General features: G+C 43.5%; 1 protein-coding gene across 2 annotated transcripts in view; it reads right to left on the bottom strand.

The window, feature by feature from the left end:
• The window catches only part of LOC143934296 (uncharacterized), a 93,923-nt gene that overhangs the window by 4,977 nt on the left and 69,576 nt on the right, over window positions 1-19,370 (bottom strand). For both annotated transcript variants that reach the window (XM_077457761.1, XM_077457762.1), the window contains exons 15-22: window positions 18,795-18,811; window positions 14,872-14,929; window positions 11,671-11,763; window positions 10,324-10,384; window positions 9,615-9,728; window positions 7,561-7,618; window positions 7,276-7,344; window positions 5,728-5,791 (exon numbers count right to left, since the gene is read on the bottom strand). In XM_077457761.1, the coding sequence (XP_077313887.1) occupies window positions 5,728-5,791; window positions 7,276-7,344; window positions 7,561-7,618; window positions 9,615-9,728; window positions 10,324-10,384; window positions 11,671-11,763; window positions 14,872-14,929; window positions 18,795-18,811 (534 nt within the window). The remainder of the gene's footprint in view (window positions 1-5,727; window positions 5,792-7,275; window positions 7,345-7,560; window positions 7,619-9,614; window positions 9,729-10,323; window positions 10,385-11,670; window positions 11,764-14,871; window positions 14,930-18,794; window positions 18,812-19,370) is intronic.

Here is a 19,370-nt window from a genome sequence, read left to right as displayed (position 1 = left end):
CTGTCCGGAGAGGAAGGATCCAAGGCCTGCCTACTGCCATCTTCATGATCTCTGCGTACCAAGGTCGCCTGGGCCAAGCCGGGGCTACCAACAGAACCGACTTTGTTTCCCTCTTGACTCTTCCCAGGAACCGCGACAGAAGCGGGTATGGCGGGAAGGCATAGATTAGATTGTACCGATCCCAGGGAATTGTCAGAGCATCTGACCCCTGAGCAAGTACGTCCTTTGTTCTTGACACAAACTTGTGCAGCTTCCTGTTGAATCTGGACGCAAACAGATCTACATCCAGAGTACCCCATTTGTGACATATGGTTTGAAATATGTCGGGGTGTAGAGCCCATTCTCCTGGGCATAATTGTTGGCGGCTTAGAAAGTCTGCTTGCCAATTTTCCACTCCTGGAATGAAGACTGCAGAAAGGCATGGAACATGCCTCTCCGCCCAAGCAAGTATGAGATTCACCTCTTTGGGCATCCAGACTTTTGGTGCCACCTTGGTGATTGATATAAGCCACCGCTGTGGCATTGTCGGACTGTATTCGAACAGGGTGACCCTGTATTCTGTAGGACCAGTCCATGAGGGCCATATAAACTGCCCGAATTTCCAAAATATTTATGGGCAGGAGTCTTTCGGTTGCAGACCATTTCCCCTGTGTGCATACTCCTTCCAACACTGCTCCCCAGCCTGTCAGGCTGGCATCTGTAGTCACAATTTTCCATGGAAGGGGAAGAAAAGTTTTGCCTTTTAGTAGATTCTTGGTCTGTAACCACCAAATGAGACTCTTGCGTATCCCTGGGGATAAACACATAGGAAGATCCAAGGTTTGAGATCCAAGGCCTTGAATGAAACTGGGCGAATGGAACGGCCTCGAAGGAGGCGACCATTTTCCCTAACAGTCTCATACACAGCTGAATGGGGGAAGTCCTTCTGCTCAGTATTAGGCGAACCAGAACCCCTATAGCCATGGCCTTTGGCTTTGGTAGAAACACCCTGCCCGAGCGGTGTCTATGATCATGCCCAGATACTCCAACCTTGTAGCAGGCTGCAGGGACGACTTTTCTAGGTTTATAATCCAACCTAGGTTTTCCAGGTGTTCTAACGTTTTGACAATACTGTGGTTCAAGAGCACTACTGTCTGCTCTATGAGTAGCAAATCGTCTAGATAGGCTATCACGGTTATGCCCTGAGCTCTTAGGTTTGCCAAGCGAGGGTCTAGAATCTTTGTGAAAACTCGAGGAGCTGTAGAGACCGAAAGGCAGGGCCACAAACTGAAAATGGCGCTGATCTACCGCAAACCTTAGATATCTTTGGTGTGCGGGAAATATTGGCACATGAAGATAGGCATCCTTGATATCTATTGATGCCATAAACTCTCCCTCTTGCAGGGAGGAGACCACAGAGTGTATTGACTGCATTCGCAAAGACCGAAGGTGCAGAAACTGATTCAAATCCTTTAGATCCAGGATAGGTCTGACATCTCCATTTGGTTTTGGAACGGTGAAGAGATTTGAGTAAAACCCTGAACCCTGTTCTTTTGGGTCCACTTCCACTATCACCCCCTGGGATAGTAAGTGATCTAAGGCCAAAAGTAGCGGTCTTCGCTTTGCTGGATCCTTGGGGATCCTTGACCTTAGGAAGTGAGATGGTGGAATCTCCTGGAACTCTAGTTTGTAGCCCAGAGATATTGAGGATGTTACCCATTTGTTCTGAATCTCTTCCCGCCAGGCTTCTGCAAACTGCAGGAGCCTTCCCCCCCACTCGGCTGAGTGGGGTGGCGCCCCTTCACAAGGAAGCTTTTGGGCTCTGCTTGGCAGGCTTTCGCCCCCAAGTCTTTTTCTGCCCCTGGGCGTGACCTTGGGCCTTTCCTCTAGAGGGAGGTTGGGAAGGCCGTCGCCACTGCTTAGAGCTTGATGCTCCAGGAGAAAGAGCATGCCTAAATGATGGACGCTTGTTCTTTCTGATCGGTAAGAGGGTAGATTTACCCCCTGTAATCTTTTGGACGAATTTATCCAAGTCCTCCCCAAATAAGCGTTCCCCATTAAACGGGAACCCAGTCAAATATTTTTTTACACGACAGCTCAGCTGCACAATTTTTGAGCCACAGGGACCTTCGCATGTGTACCAACAGAAGAGACAAACGAGATGCTTGTTGGACAGAATCCAAAATCGCATCAATCATGAAACACAGAATCTGAGGAAGTTCTGCATAATTCTCCACTTCCTCACTGGGAAGGAGGCCAAGCATCTGCTTAACCTGTTCCTTGAGGAACTGACACAACCCCACAGTTGCGACTGTAGGTTGCACTAGCCATGAAAAAGGAGGCTTTCAATAACGTTTGCAGCTTCTTATCAGTTGGATCTTTAAATACCTGAGCATTATCCAAAGGACAGGTCAGGTTTTTATTCACGCAAGAAACAGCCGCATCGACGGATGGGACCCCCCATTTCTTGGTGAAAACTTTCCTCCAGAGGATAATGCATAGAAAACCTTTTAGGAGGAGAGTTTATCAGTTTATCGGGATGCCCCCAATCCTCATACAACAATTTATCCATTAAGGGATGAATTGGAAAGGAAAAGGCAGTCTGTGGGATTCTCCTGACCACCAGGGAAGAAACAGAGGATGTAGCGGCCTCAGCAGCAGGGCATTCTGAAAGTGGTACGCACCAATTCAGTGTAATATTGAACCTGCTTTTTGAGTGCCTGAGAGGAGGAGACTCTTTCCTCTTCCTCTGATTCATCCGACTGCTCTTGATCCCTATCCATCATGGGGGAACTCTCCTCATTGTCAGAGGTGTCATCTGAAGGAGGAATTTCAGCAGCGGGAGGGGATCTACCCCTTTTTCTGCTATCTTTTAGGGAAGCGGACATAAAATTCATAATTCTCCCTTCAAAACCCTCCAATGTAGCCTTAAGGGAGTCTTCAGTGACATACGCTGGGGCTAAAACATTAGGAGAGGCTGCAAAACCTGACAGGGGCACTGACTCATCCTGTGAGACTGGCTCCAGTCTTGTGGGGGGGGGGGTGGTAACCTACAGGCATCTTTAGGACCCCTAGGCGGTGATTTTCCAGTGCCCTTGTTACCTCCCCCTGAGACCCTCTTACGAGGAGACATAGTCCTAAGCTACAAAGCAGAGGTACTAGTACAAAGTGCAATCACTGTTGTGCTACAAGTCTCACAATATACATATATGCTTAAACTGCACAACCTGATGCTGAGTAGGTGTCTTAGGATTGCCTGGATCCGACCCCTTAGGATGCTTACTGCCCACAGCTCTGTGTCATCCGCTTACATATCCCTGGCGTTCTGGGCTCTTTAAATTTTCCGCTTTGGCGCCTGCGCAGTGAAGCGCGTGCACGGCCCCACAACCACACCCCCCTCCCTTTTGCGCGTGCACGAGGACTGTCAGCATTCCGAGGGGGAGGAAGAGGACTACCTGCTGAGCTGCGCGGAACCCCCCCCCCCCCAGACTACGTGAGACCTCTCTTTTAGCTTTTTGTGTGTCAGAGCCTGCAGCGGAGGATGTGAGCCGTCCGGAGACTGGCTTCACTGAGCGTCTATCCTGGAAAGGCATGTAAGTATACACCAGGCTGCTCTTTACTCCCTCTAGTGGCGGAAACCAGGTAAGACATACAACTGCTCACATGAAGAAATCCATAATCTATGATTTATATAGGATTAACTTCTCTTACCTGTCCCCGCCGCAGGAACTGCTGAAAACAGACAGTTTCCAATCCTTCTCAGAGGAACCTCTTACCTGGACCTTGTAAAAGACTCTGCCAGAAACTTTCGTGCCACTGTTTTAATAGTACACCAAGTCTGGTTTTCCCAGGGCCCAGTCTTCCAAAGGAGAGGACTTACAGGCAAAACCTAGTTTCTTCGGATGATGAGGCCCGGGTACCATATCATCTTGGGAGTCAAATATCGGCCCGAGATATGGATCCGGTTATCATAGCCCTTAGACAGCTCTAGGCAGGTCCCTGCAGGTTTCTTCATAGCACATGTTTTACGTGACGAACCACCTTAGACACTGGCGAAAAAACTGTGGTAAGAAGAAAGGGGAAAACACTGTGCTACCTAACAAATTTACATTATGATAATTTCAGTGAATGGCACAAACCAGCAGCTGACATACAAACAAACCAAGTCAAATAACTATATGTAACCAAAAATGCAGCGCTAGAAAAACATATAAATGTGAAGTGACTAATATAAGTGACTCGTTAACCCAATAAGGTTAGTAGTGAAAAGAACCACTCGATGACAGCATGCACAATATATGTCATGCTGCCAAATATCAATAATAAGTGAAAAAAAAAATTTTTATATAAAAAAATTGCAAAATAATAGCAGTCAGTCTTTGAACCAATGATTCTAAAATGTCCAACAATGAAAGTAGTAGACAAAATCGATTCAGATGTTCCGTTGACCCGAACTGTAGAAAGCCTTCAACCATCAACCAGGTTTTTCACAGAAAAAGGTAGGTACTCTTACCAGAAATGGTGGACACAATATACCATACAAGCTTATAAAGGCTCCACATGTCTCAAGGGACTCGTACACGCTGAATCGTGGATCACCCCCGGAGCGGCCGATATCCTCTCTGCTGTCCAACTTCTAGGTCAGTTCACCAGGATATGAAACTCCACAAGCTTTAACGGACCTCCAACTGTCTCCTAATAGTTTTAGTCCAAAATGGCTCCAGAGGGATTCACCATGTAAGGGAAAGCATGAACACAATGCCTCGCATAGTGAAGTTCCACCATTAAAGGTTTATTTATAAAAAATTATATTACATAAAAATAAAAAAAAATCACGTGATCAAATAATTAAAATATAAAAGAAAAGCAATATGGGGAGCAGGAAACGCTATCCCTACGCGTTTTGGTCGCAAAGTCGTCTACTGGGGCATTACATGTCCCCCCCACACTGCTTCAATATATACATGCTGACAAATTAGGAAAACGACAGGAACCTGTGGGAGAGTACCTACCTTTTTCTGTGAAAAACCTGGTTGATGGTTGAAGGCTTTCTACAGTTCGGGTCAACGAAACATCTGAATCTATTTTGTCTACTACTTTCATTGTTGGACATTTTAGAATCATTGGTTCAAAGACTGACTGCTATTATTTTGCTATTTTTCACTTATTTTTCAAAATAGTTTTTACTTATTTTTGATATTTGGCAGCATGACATATATTTTGCATGCTGTCATCGAGTAGTTCTTTTCACTACTAACCTTATTGGGTTAACGAGTCACTTATATTAGTCACTTCACATTTATATGTTTTTCTAGCGCTGCATTTTTGGTTACATATAAAAAAAACTGAGGTGCCTCCCATATGGGAGGAGTTATATAGGGAAGGAATTCTCCTTAATTGGGGTTAGCCAGTGTCCAATCACCGAAGGTACCTATACAACCCACTATGTAATGAAGCTTCTGTGTCCCATGATGTATGATCAAGAAACTTATTTGGGATCAGTCACCTGTGAAGTAATACAATAAACAAACATTCTCCTTTGTCACATCCTCATTAAATCATGTTACATTTTGAACAGAAATGTCCAGCCCTTTGGAAAATCTTTGCAGCCTGTACTACTGCTAGCAGACCTTGTGCTGGGTGGGAGCAGCGTATAGACCTATACGCTGCTCCCACCCAGCACAAGGTCTGCTAGCAGTAGTACAGGGGCAGGGGCGATCATTATTATTTTTATAAATGGGAGAATACCTGTTTAGCGATTTCAATCATCCGCAGGTTTCCGGGGCCAAGGCAAGCGTCAGTAAATATTGACCTGAAGTGGAGAATCGATGTCATTAATAGGTGGGGTAAATGTAAAGTGTACAGGAGAGGTACATCTCCATCAGCTTAAAACAGATGGAATCAGCAAATCTATTCTTCAGTATACTTGGCATCATGCCTCACTATGTACAGTTGTCTTAAAGCCCAACTTCGGGTCTGGTCCTACATTGTACATGATAACAGAGGGCTGCAATTGGCTTTGGGGGGATGGGCAAAGCCTGCAGAAGTGAGGCATAAGGTAAGCATTTCACATTATTCCTATCCACCTATAGCCAAAAAAGCATGTCAATTTAAGCAGTGTGGGGGAAGAAGCAGGGCCATCTTTAATTTTGATTGGGCCCTGGGCAAACATTTTCTTGGGGCCTCCCCCTCCATTCTGGGACATACAAAAAATAACAGGTAGACTCAAAATCTGTTTACTACAGCAGATCGCGCAGTGATTGCAATTGTTTGCCAGAGGTTACAGCCTATCCTTACTGCTCACTGGCTGGTTGCTAGAGGTTACAACACACAATTTCTGCTTGCCAATTGGTTGCTAGAGGTTAATGCACATCATTACCACTTACTGATTGGCTGCTAGATATTAAAGCAGATCACTACTGTTCGCTGATTGGTTGCTACAGGTTAATGCACATCATTACTTCTCACTGAGCAGTGGAGCAATCCTAAATAATTGAGCAAGTAAAGGGGCACATTAATACACATACAGGCTGCACGGGGCGGGGTCCAAGCATTAGTGGAGCTCCTGGCCCCGCCCCCTCTCAGATGGCCAGCATGGGAATACAGCCTCTCGTGTCCTCTGTACACTCTGCAAAACTGTCATCGGGGCCCCAATTCACGGGTAGTTGTGCAGGCCCCCCTACAACCATTGGGCCCAGGGCAGGTGCCCCGTTTGCCCTGCGCTAAAGACAGCCCTGGGAAGAGGACGACCTAATAGGGATTATTATGGCCTATGGAAGGGGCTCACAGCAGGCTGACAACACTACTGCTAATTGCAAGATACTGTTTAGTGTTGTCACCCTGCAAAAAAAAAAAAAAGCGTTGTTACTGGCAGGATCTCTAAAGAAACTTTGCATAATCTGTCCCTTAGGCTCTATTCACACCTGAGTGATCTGCAGCTTGTTTTTTTAGCTATTGCTTTTTAGTGGAGCATTTTTGGAGTGGCACCATTCATTTGAATAGGTGTCCCTCCACTCCAAAAATGCTCCAAAGAAGCTTATGTACTAAAATCTTGGCACAGAGCCTGGAGCATTTGCGGTTGCTATTTTTGCAGCAATTGTAGTGCGATTTGTTACTCGACAATCTCAGCAAAACCACCCCGCATTTGGGGTGCCATTAGGAATTCATAGCATTGCAAGCATGTCCCGCCGCGATTCCAGATCGATCAGGCCTGAACAGAGCCTTAGCTTCCTGTACGACATTCCAGTTTCTGCACCTGGTGGATGGGAAGGATGCCACCTTCCTGATGCACCCTACCTCCGCAATTCCAGGTTCTGACCCATCAGCTTGGCCAGTTCGGTCCAATTCTTCTGCTCTATTGCTGTCCTGCGAAGGCAGAATTGTCATACATAGACGTAATATTGGAAAATGCATCTTTTACGTGGCAGAGTGTCAGAAACCTCAGATTGAAGCTGTCATCACCTGGGCCACGTGCAACATTTGACAAAATATACAGCTGCTCTGTGTTTCTGGATTTCAAGCGGCATGACAGCTTCTATCTGGAGCTTTACACACAGATGAAAATGTTGGTGTATATCTTACTTTGCTTTATCTGTCAGTTCTGCAAATATCTTCATGGCTTCAGTAACTTCCGGATCACCTGAAAGAAGAAAGACACCCAGCTGGGTCATCACACAGTGTCTACCATCGCCCTACATTCTTCGGCATCCACCACCAGGAACACCCATTAAACTCTGATATCTAGAAACTGTCTTTATTGATTTATTTTACTTTCCATTGTAAGGGTTAATACAAGGAGGTTTAGGCTCTTTCTTTTTGTAATATATTAAAAGTGGACCTGTCAGTAACTTTACAAGTCTGTAGAAAATATGAATACATTCCTGAAATTTTCCAGTATACAGTAATGACATATATATATTTTTTTTAAGCTCCAACTTTTATTAAAAAGCTGTCCTTGAACTTCAAATCGCGAAGTTTCCTAAGCTGAGGAGATGTCACCAGTCTGCTGCAGGCAGGAGAGATCATTTTCTCAGTCTTCTCTCCCCCAGTGATACAAACTTCAAAATTGTATCTTTGCAGCAAATAAAAAAAAAAAAAAATGAGACCCTGCAGCAGGAGCTGATCTGTGTCAGACATTTGTGAACACAGCCCAAGAACTGTACAGGCACCAAGATTTATAGGATGGTGTCATCTTACCCCGGGGAAATTGATGGTGATGCTGATTGATGCCTGAACAAATACCAACCACTAAGTGCTTTAACCTCTTCAGTGTACACCAAAAACTGCATTCGCACTGACTGAAGTGACCCTTTCAAAGAACAGAGATAGGGTACCACGTCAGCCCCGGAAGGATTTATTCCCTTCCTGACCAGAGCACTTTTTGAGATTTGGCACTGCGTCACTTTAACTGACAATTGCGCGGTTGTGTGCCATTGCACCCAAACAAAATTGACGTCCTTTTTTTCCCACAAATAGAGCTTTCTTTTGGTGGTATTTATTCACTTCTGCGTTTAATTTTTTTGTACTATATACAAAAAAAGAGACAATTTTGAAAAAAAAAAAAGCAACATTTTTAACTTTTTGCTATAATAAATAATCCCCCAAAAATATATAAAAAAACGGATTTTTTTCCTCAGTTTAGGCTGATATGTATTCTTCTATATATTTTTGGTTAAAAAAAAATCACAATAAGCATATATTGATTCGTGCAAAAGTTATAGTGTCTACAAAATAGGGAATAGATTCATAGCCTTTTTTATTATTAATTTTTTTTTTTTTTTATTAGTAATGGCGGTGATCAGCGATTTTTATCTTGACTGCGACATTACGACGGACACATCGGACAATTTTGACACTATTGTGGGACCATTGTCATTTATACAGCGATCAGTGCTATAAAAATGCAATGATTACTGTGTAAATGACACTTGCAGGGAAGGGGTTAAGTGTGTTCTAGGGAGTGATTCTAACTTGGGGGGATGGGCTACTACTTACATGACAGCCATCACTGCTCTCGATGACAGGGAGCAGTGATCTCTGTCATGTCACTAGGCAGAATGGAGAAATGCCTTGTTTACATAGGCATCTCCCCGTTCTGCCGCTCCCCGACACGTTCGCTGGTACCTGGCGGACAGAGTCCGCGGGACCCATGGCCACCACATCTTAAAGGGGATGTACCTGTATGCCCATTTGCCCAGCCGTGGGCTGGTCGGCATTTGGTTAAGTATCCGTGTACAGAATTTGGAGAAGTGAAGTGACTGCTGGTTGGTTGATGTGAGTTTTTTTCCCCCTCACTGAAAATTCTTGCTGGACTTGTATGAAGTGCCATAAACAGGGACACCAATAGGGGGGGTACAGGCAGAATGAAGTGCTATAACCAGGGACACCAATAGGGGGGTACAGGCAGAATAAAGTGCCATAACCAGGGATACAGGTAAGGGCTACAGTTCCTATGTGTTGCCATACCCAGGAATCCAGTTAGTTGGGCATATGCCATATAAAGTGCCCTAACCAGTAGGTGGTACAGGCAGTATGAAGTGCCATAACCTCGGATAACCAGACTGTACAGTAATCGGAGCAAAGTAAGATGATTTAGCCGAGGGGTGGTGGATAAAAAGCTGCCGCCAGATGCTCACCGTTCAGCCATCTTTGTCGTACGTTGTTATGGATAACGCCAGAATCACTCGGATCCCGAAGATACGCCAGCCAAAATGGAGGGGCGCAGCCGATGTCCATGCGGACATAATCTCCTGCAGCAAATCAGAGATACATTGTATCAGGTCAGCAACTTCCTCACACGAAGGTTACGGACAAAGGCACATAGCGCACTCCTGAACTCGCCACATAGCCCACCCCTGAACTCGCCACATAGCCCACTCCTGAACTCGCAACATAGCCCACCCCTGAACTCGCAACATAGCCCACCCCTGAACTCGCAACATAGCCCACCCCTGAACTCGCAACATAGCCCACCCCTGAACTCGCAACATAGCCCACCCCTGAACTCGCAACATAGCCCACCCCCTGAACTCTTCACCCAGTTCGTAGTTTAATCCTGAACTCTGCACACTCCTGAACCCTGCACTCTGTATGTAGCACAGCCCAGATACAGTACAACCGGGGGTATATATAAAGTTGATGTGGCCCATGATAAAGTGGCGTTTGACAACCCTGCTCTAAAGTCACCCAAAAGCCTCTAAATAAAAAAAAAAGTTTGTTCTTTCTTAAGCAAACTTTGCCTAAGTGAGTGAAATTGAGAGGCAGAATCACACTGCTCATCCCTGCACTGGAAGTGTGGCCCGGGGGAAATCCCAAGTCTCTCTTCAGAGTAAGTAAACCACATACCAAAGCCCTGCTCCTCCATGATTGGTCTGCTGAAGTCCATGTAGATTAGACCTTCATAAACCTATAAAGGGAAAACGGATCACATTATATTAGATTGGATCATAGAGCTCAATAGTGAGATATGGAGGGCAGGAAATGCCGTCCTATTATAGACCAATATCAATCTACTGGTACAGATTAAAAAAAAGCATTGAACTAACGGCTATAATGTAACTAAATAGGTAAAAAGCCAAGGGGGTGAATACTTTTGCAAAGCACTGTATGTACATGGGATTTTTTTTATTTTTAACAGATTTGCAAAGATTTCAAACAAACTTCTTTCACGTTGTCATTATGGGGTGTTTGTACCGGTAGAATTTTGTGGGATATACTGAATGTAATCCATTATGGAATAAGGCTGTAACATAACAAAATGTGGAAAAAATGAAGTACTGTGAATACTTTCCAGATGCACTGTACAAGCAGACATAAGTACCACATAGGGGAGTACAAAATGCTGTGCCCCAGTGATGCTTTTCATCATGGTATGGCAGTTTTAATGCCAACATGCCAAGTTTGACAAGTGACACCACCTGTCAAACTCTCCCATGCAAGTAAATAGGACCGCACCACAAACATGAGGCAAGTGCTTGGCTCTCAGTTATGGTGCGGTACCACAGTGCAAAAATCACTATTCAGTAGTAAAAATAAGGCGTCTTGCACACTGCAGTTTGAAAAATACAGTACAGCTTTTTTTAAAAAAAAATTTTACTGAGCTAAATTACAGCTCATTAAGTGTAATGTGTATGTGTGTGTATGCACACAGGTGTGTAAACAAGCGCCACATTCTTCAGTAAAAAATAAAAAAAATATATCTTTTTTGGTCAGCAAGCCTCCTGAGGTTGTCTAGTATCCGGCCTGATGTAACTAGGTGGGAATGATGGCCATCCTTCCCCTCCCATGGGGCCTCCGTTCCGGGAGCCTCATCTAGTACTCACCAAGGAAAGGGGGTCGCCTGGTGGGCTAGTGAGTACCCCAGCTTCCCGAGTACCCCTGCACCCTAGAGGATCAGGGCTAGGGTCCTTTCTCTTCACTTTTTTGTGTGGTCACTTTTTTTATGCACCGGCTGGTAGTTTTTGTGAGTGTGTTTCAATGCAACATACACCACGGGACTTAAAAAAAAAAAAAAAGGAGACAGTAGTATTTTCTCCAGACTGCCTCAAGCCTTCTTTCACGCTCTCACGGTCCTCTAAAATGTGTTCCACTGCGGATCGCTTTTCAGGGGAGCGGCAATACACACTGCTACTAGTGGGAATGGAGCCTATACCACACAAGGTCCTTCAAGTGACAAGTTTGACATCTTCTCACCTGAACAACTCGGTCCTGCAATCCCGCTGTGATGAAAAGCTCCTCCTTCTCCACGTCCAGAATAAAATTTGGCTGCACAGTCTTAGGAAGATCCTAAAAACAAATATTAAGAAATAAAACACGAACATATGCCTATAAGATTATTATAATGAAAGGGAAAGTTTAATGTATTATTATTATTGAGCACATACATATTTTGAGTTTAGAGTTCACATTAAAATAATATAAAAAAATTTTTTTTTTTACATCATTGCTCTGCTTTATAAGTACACGAAACAAAGATATTTGTTAATTAACCACTAGAGGGAGACAAAAAGTCACTCTGCAATCACTTTGTCATTTGGGTTGGTAAAGCAACACATATCATAAACAATGTTTTTTTTTTTTTGCTTTTTTTTAACAAAATACAACTTTAACTTCTTTATCCATTGCTAAAAGGTCTGCTTTTTTGACAGCCTACAGTCTTTAAAAAGCCACATGTAACAAGACTGATTTAAACTTATTGAAAATTAATTTTGAAATGACATTTCCATGTTAAGGCATACATTTCGGTAAACAAAAAAAAAACATTAAGATATTACACAGTTTTTGGTAAAATATAAAAGATGGATTGCACAGAGTACATAGATACCAAACATGTGAAGCCTTAAAATGACATGTGCCCACAGTGACAACCTTCAGTACCCTCAATTTTCCATAGGCAAGCTTTAAAAGCCCCTGCAGGTCATCATTTTACAGTTACCCATATATAATGGGCCTAGAATGCTTGACCCCACTTGGCATGTGCAGTGATATGTAATGTGTAATGCATGTCTATGTTCTTATGTGGGTGGGTGGGGGGGGGGGGAATGATTTAAGTGCTTGGGTGTATTTTCTTTTACAGTTTTTTTTTCTATCACATTAGGGGGGCCAAAAGTCAAAATTTTGTTGTGACAGGTTCTCTTTAATAAAAAGACCTCTGATGCCTTACCTGTCCTCTATTGCCTCCATTGAAGGCAATGAAGCACAGAAAAGAGCTGGAAGTGATGTAATGTGTTCTTACTAGGTAGGAAAGATCAGCAAATGTTTTATGGTCTCCCTTCCCTCTACCGTGAGGCACCCGCCATGCTAGTCCCAGGTCTACAGGAGGGACAGCAAAGCCTGGGAATTTTTTGCCTGATGGCTGACAGCCTGCGTTACACATTTACACACATTCCCAGCTACTGTAGCAGACGTGTGTGTGTGTGTGTGAACCCCCCCCCCCAGATCCAGCCAATGTATGCTATAATGCTAAAGTGTTCATTTATAACAATTAATGATCATGAATAAGGATTAAAAAAAAAAAATATTTTTTTCTTTAGTCACGTAAATATAAAATTATGCCAACTAAAAAATGTTATGCTTGTTTCCAGCAAGCAGGAAGAGTTTGTAGTGAACAAGCTTTTGCTTTACAGAGCTCTGTAGCCATCACAATGACTCCTCCCCCTATCAAATGGCTCAGTCTGAAGTTTCCATCAGACAAAGCCAGCTGAAAAGCAAGCAGCTACTGCCGTGCTGTTAGATAACCTTTAGCTCTCCTTAGCAACACAGCCCACCACAAGCCACAATAGTGCACCCAGCACAACTCACGGGGTTGCAGATGAGACTATCCTGTTTGATGCATGGTTTGGGGTGTCCTCAATGTGAGATTGAAATTCCCCCTTTGCCCGGAAAAAAAATAAAAAAATATATGCCCTTTTCCCATATACTTATAGATTTACAAACTATACATGCAAAAACATTTCTATATACCAGCAGTCACCTAACTTTTTTTTTTTTATTCTTTTGTTTGTTTATGGTAGGCGAAAATGCAGCCATAAGTATATGCAGAAAACAAAGCAATGGAAAACATTACCCCTCAGGCAAATAATTCACAATGTTCAGTAGCACAACATGCATCACACACCATGCAATAAACTTATAAAAACTGCCCTTAGTTGAAAGCCTTGCAAGTGATAAGCTAACAAAGTTCACCTACAGAGGACAAGGAGCACACCCTCCATATGGTTTTCAGAATTGGGGAAATGATGCCTAAAGAAAAGAGCCCCTTTCAAATGCAAGTTTGAAGTTTTAGCTGTACTTTTCGGCTGTTAGCGGGGGTGCTTTCATCCCCCGCTAGCAACCGAGGAAAGGGTTAATAGCGCCCATGTATTGGTGATGCTGAAGCGTTTTGCCGGCGCTTTGGCAGCACTGCCAATAATTTCAAATTGGCAGGGGCGGCGCGGGAGCGGTTATACACCACTCCCACACTGCCCCAAAGATGTTGCTTGCAGGACTTTTTTTTCCCCCCGTTTTGCAAGCGCACTGCCCCAGTGTAGGATGAGGAAAGGGCAGGGATGGAAGCATCTTAAGTGTATTTTACGAATATTCACGGAGCGAAAAAGGAAATCAGTTTTATAAGTAATTGAATACACCCTAAGGAATGAATTGGAGTGAAGCCCCCCATCACAAATCCTCCCTTCATGTCAAAACCCCTCTTACATATCAAAATCCCCCCCCCCCCTCTAATAGCAGGGTCTGATCAGAGCCTCCCTCCCTCTTACATCAGCAACCTCATCAGAGCTCCCCTTACATCAGGATCCCCATCAGAGTCCCTCCTTATATCAGGGTCCCCCCTTAAATCAGGGTCCCTATTAGGGCAACCCTTACATCAGGGTCCCCATCAGAGCCCCCCTTACATCAGGGTCCCCTATCAAAGCCCTTCTTTTATCAAGGACCTCATCAGAGCGCCCCCCCCCCCTTACATCAGGGTCTTCATCAGAGCCCCCTCCCCATGTCAGGGTCCCCATCAGAGCCCCCCCAACCTCCATGTCAGACTCCCCATGAGAGCCCCATGTCATGGTCCCCATCGGAGCCCCCCCCATGTCATGATCCCCATCAGAGCCCCCCCTAATATTAGGGTCCCCATTAAAAGCAGAGACCAACTGATCTGAATACTTAGTCTGCGCAAGTCTGAGGATACCCCAATGACCCTGGCTGCCGGCTGGATAAAATCTCCTAGCGGGGCAAATGTGGCCCCGGGGGCCGCAGTTTGGAGATCCCTGATATAGTTAAATGCCACTTCTTTACAGTTGTATAATCTAAAAAGTCATAAAAAGTCCACTTCTATCATTTACCTCAATGCAATAATTAATAAAATCAGGATAACATCATTACAATAATAAACCATTATAACAGACTTACATCATCCGTCAAATTGTAGAACTTCATCAGACATTTTAGCGTCGCTGACACGATGGCGCTGGAAAAATAAAATAACATACATTAGATGGTAAAGTAACATCCAGCCATCATAGGGTTAAAGAGCAGCCTTGTGCTACACATACGACATGAGCAGTTGAAGCGTTTTCAATAAGCGTTTCCAATCAGTCCCGGAAATGACCTAATAAAGAGCGCAATTAAATTTAAATGCCTGGCAAAGAGGAGCAGCTCATGAATGCTTTAGCAGCATTTGCAGGCGGTTGGCGAATGATTTGTGCGTGGAGCGGAGGGCTCGGGAACCCTCGGCTGATCACATTCCCCACAAAGGCGACACGCCGGATAATAAACAGCAATTTGCAAAACGCTGCCCGTGCCGACGCCTTGGCGGAGTGGAGTAGGTCCATCACGAACATCGCCTAATTCACCCATAAAACGACGCAAACGGGACTCAACTGGATGGGAAAACAATACAAGGTTTTCTGATGTTATTAAAATGCAGATATTGTTCAGCCGGAGGAAAATGGGGAGGATGGAGGATGGAGGATGAGGGTAGCGAGATGCTGAAGGAGGAAATTCATTATAATTTCTAGAAAACAAAATGATAAAGAGAAAGTCTATTATAGCCGGAGAGGCACAGAATGCATAGAGGTAAATGATAGAATGGATTCTGCTGTGTCTTTCCATTTTATTGGTAATGTATGGAGCAAAAAGCAGTTCAATCCACAGCACACCGCTCTCACAGATTGTGCATTATATCCAGATATCTGAATACATGGATGAAATACATACATGAGAGCTCATTGTAAGCCTGCTCAACCAGCTCTGTGATCCAAGCACCCCTGCTAGGCAACATAGTCAGGTCCTGGGCTCACCTATAGAATACAACACACAGCCAGGTCATGGTTGTAACGAAACGTCCCACACTCCGCTTGAGTGCTTTTGTCATATATCGCTTCCTCCAGTCTGATCATCAGATATTACAGCTCATACATTGTAAGAACCAGGCGAGACGAGCTCAGTTACAAAACTGCAACATGGAATGGTTTATCTGAATACAGGCACATAGAGATATTCAAACTTCTCAGCAGTACACTGTCCAATCCGTAAGTAGAGCTGTCCCTACTCCCCTCTCGCATGCTAATCTACATAGATATATACATCCCATAATAGGTTGCTCACAAGGCAGACACAATAGAACAATGGGATACAGCCACACCCCAAAAGACCCAACACAGAGCACACCATGGAAGAAAAGAAGGCTGGACGGCCGCACTCCTATGCAATTTCTTTATTCAAGTGCCGGATACAAAGGTGAACTACAGGTATCAGCCTACATCTTTCACACCAAGGTCAGGTGCTTACTCATAGCTAAAAAAAACTGGTGCCTACAGACAAGTATATATTCACACAAATACATGAGGTGAATGTTATCAATTGACACCCTAATTAGCAACTAATTGATTAAACAAGTATCAGAAAAACGTGTCAAACTGAAACTTCTCACCATTACCCCATATAAATGAGTAAATAAATCTCAGATGTGTGTATTTGTTGTGCCCTGCTGTGAACATCCATAATAAATGTTGTAAAAACAATAATAGTGGAACAAAAATAAATATGCACTAGACGGACAAGCAGAAAATCCATCTAAAAGTGTAGGTGTATTTAGCACAATTACTTAATATTAATAACATTGATAAAATAGGGTTTAATTATCAAACGAATTTTATCATTTTAAATTGCACATTTTATTGCTAAAACCTCACAACTTTCTCCAAGATATGGTCTTTTTATACTGTGATTTTTAAAACTTCTAAAACATTTTTGGGATTTTAAGGTGGGTCTTCCAAAAATTAGGTGACTGCTGTATGGTGACAATACCATACATACAGAGATATAAAGCATCAGAAAAAAGGATGTATTGTATTCTCACCTGAACAGGTGCCTGAATCAAAGATCCGTCCCTTTTCAAAAGAAAATTACCCCCTCTATTGGACTCTTACATTGTTATACTGTTCCATAAAACATATTTCCCAACTCCAAACAATTATTTTACATTTATAAAAGTATCAAAATATGTTGAATGGTTAACATACATAAGGAAATGACCGTTATTTTAGGATGACTAATTAAGGATGAATTATTTAATTTTATTACATTGAATTAATTGAGTCTATAATGCCCCATCCACTCCATCGATCGATGCCGCTTATATAGGATGGTATGCTGTCCAACCACTCCCTGAATGTAGACACAGGCGAATAGATAACAGGGTAAAAAAAATTGTTCAACCTAGTATTAGATTATAGTCCATATTGCTTTTATTTCGTTCTACTCCCCTCTACCTTGTTCAGATATTACAGCCCATATATTGTAAGAACCAGGCGAGACAAGCTCAGTTACAAAACTGCAACATGGAACGGTTTATTTGAACACAGAGGTGTTCAAACTTCTCACCAGTAGATTGTCCAATCAGCAGGGAGAGCTGTTGGGGGAATTCTCCCTCCTCTCCTCTCGCATGCTAATCTACGTAGATATAGACATCCAATAATAGGTTGCTCACAATGCAGACAGACACAATAGAACAATGGGATACAGCCACACTCCAAACGACGCAACACAGAGCACGTCATAGTATTAGACAATATACAATATATATATATATATATATATATATATATATACACACATACATACATACACACACACACACACACACACACACACACCATTCCAGTGGTTGTACAGCAAGTCCGATTAGTACAGATCAGACTGGGGTTCTCGGTCACCCTGTGCCCCTATTAGAGACATAGGGTAACTTAGACATAGAAGGTGTATGGGGAGCTGAAACAAGGGTTTCCCGAACTCCCCAAGGGATTATGGGTTCCACGGGCCCCCCGCCCAATGTAACTCCCATCACAATGGTCCTCCCTGCAAACTATACTGCAGGTAAGCTGGACAGCCTGGTCACCGACCCACCCCTGTCTGTGATTGGACAACAAAGGAGCAGCAGTGCACAGATTAGGTTGTTTGACTGGCTGACAGTGCTGTGATATTATGAGGAAGGGGAAAGGCCGAGGCAATAGAAGGACTGCAGACCATGAACTGTGACTTTTCTGCACAGATTGCATAACAAGGTTACATTTTGCTGTCATCTAAAATATTAGGCTACTTTCACACTGGGACGTCGGAGGTAAAGCGCTGCTATTTTTAGCAGTGTTTTAGCAGTGGTCGTTAGTGGGGAGTTTTAACCCCCACTAGCGGCTAAAAAAAAGTATTAAAACCGACCGCAAAGCTGCAGCGGCGCTTTGCTGGCAGTTTGGAGGCACTGTCCCATTGATTTCAATGGGCAGGGGCGCTCCTACAGCACTGCAAAAACTTTTTATACCATCCTGCAAGCGCACCGCTCCAGTGTGAAAGGGAGAGACAGGAGAGGCTCTATGCAGGCCCTGTTTTTAGCCTTGTAGCATCTGCAAAGTGCTTCAGTGTGAAAGTAACCTGAGTGACAGGTCATCTTTAAGGAGCCATCCATAACATGCGGTGGTAGAATTAAAAATTGCTTAATACAACCAATTAACAGCCGCTTATATGCAAAACATGCTTAGGCCTTGCTAAACCTGGATACACACGATACAATTTTCTGTAGATTTTTTCCTTCAGATTTACCAAAACCATGTAATATGAGGTCATACCTTAAGAGTTTAAATTTGTATGCAATCAGTCAAATGCCCTCTTCAGAAGGTATCACAAATGTAAATGAGCCCTTACAACCCATGTGTCTGAACAGTAGGCAGGCAGATATGAAAGCTCATGCAGGAGCAGAGCACAGTAAACTCCTATTTTCCCACATGAGCCAAACCTTCTATCTTTGTACAACAACAAAACTCAACCAAAAATAGACTCACCTGCTCCCAGCCAATCCCTGCAGAGGAGAGAAGAAGAAATGATGTCATTACTGCATGCTGTTACCTTATATTCTAATAAAACAAGACAGAGAAGAGGATACAGAACTGTAAAGAAAAGGAACACAATATTGTCATCCGTCTGCTGCAGATTTATAAACTCGATTACTAAAATCTCGTGGAAGCTTTGTTTCATAAAGTCATTATCAATCTTTTTTAAATCTGCAACTTTTGTTAAAATAATCCCTGATAATCCTGGCATAAATGTCCTTATTGAGGCACTTCCTGTGATAGGGTGACAACACTCTAACCCTGGTTTCCAGCTCCTGTGTTGTCACCCTGTCATATGGGCTTCCAATGGAGGCTACAAGATTGCTGTTCCAACACACGTTGGCATGGTCTATTGTCACCATCATCAAACCTGCCCTGAGAAATTAAACACATGTAAACTATTTGTTTTACCTGTGAAAAAAATAAATAATAAATCGCCAGATGGAATGGCTTTGTTTTTGTGGCATTACAATGTAATGATTCCCGTTGATGAGATCTCTGTTCTTGAGACTGTAAACTCGCTGTGCC

Source organism: Lithobates pipiens, unplaced genomic scaffold (assembly GCF_037356315.1).
Source record: "Lithobates pipiens isolate NorthernLeopardFrog02 unplaced genomic scaffold, aLitPip1_a1.2 Scaffold_27, whole genome shotgun sequence".
NCBI lineage: Eukaryota > Metazoa > Chordata > Amphibia > Anura > Ranidae > Lithobates > Lithobates pipiens.
The sequence above is the reverse complement of the archived record's forward strand: the minus strand, read 5'-3'. Positions and strand labels throughout refer to the sequence as shown.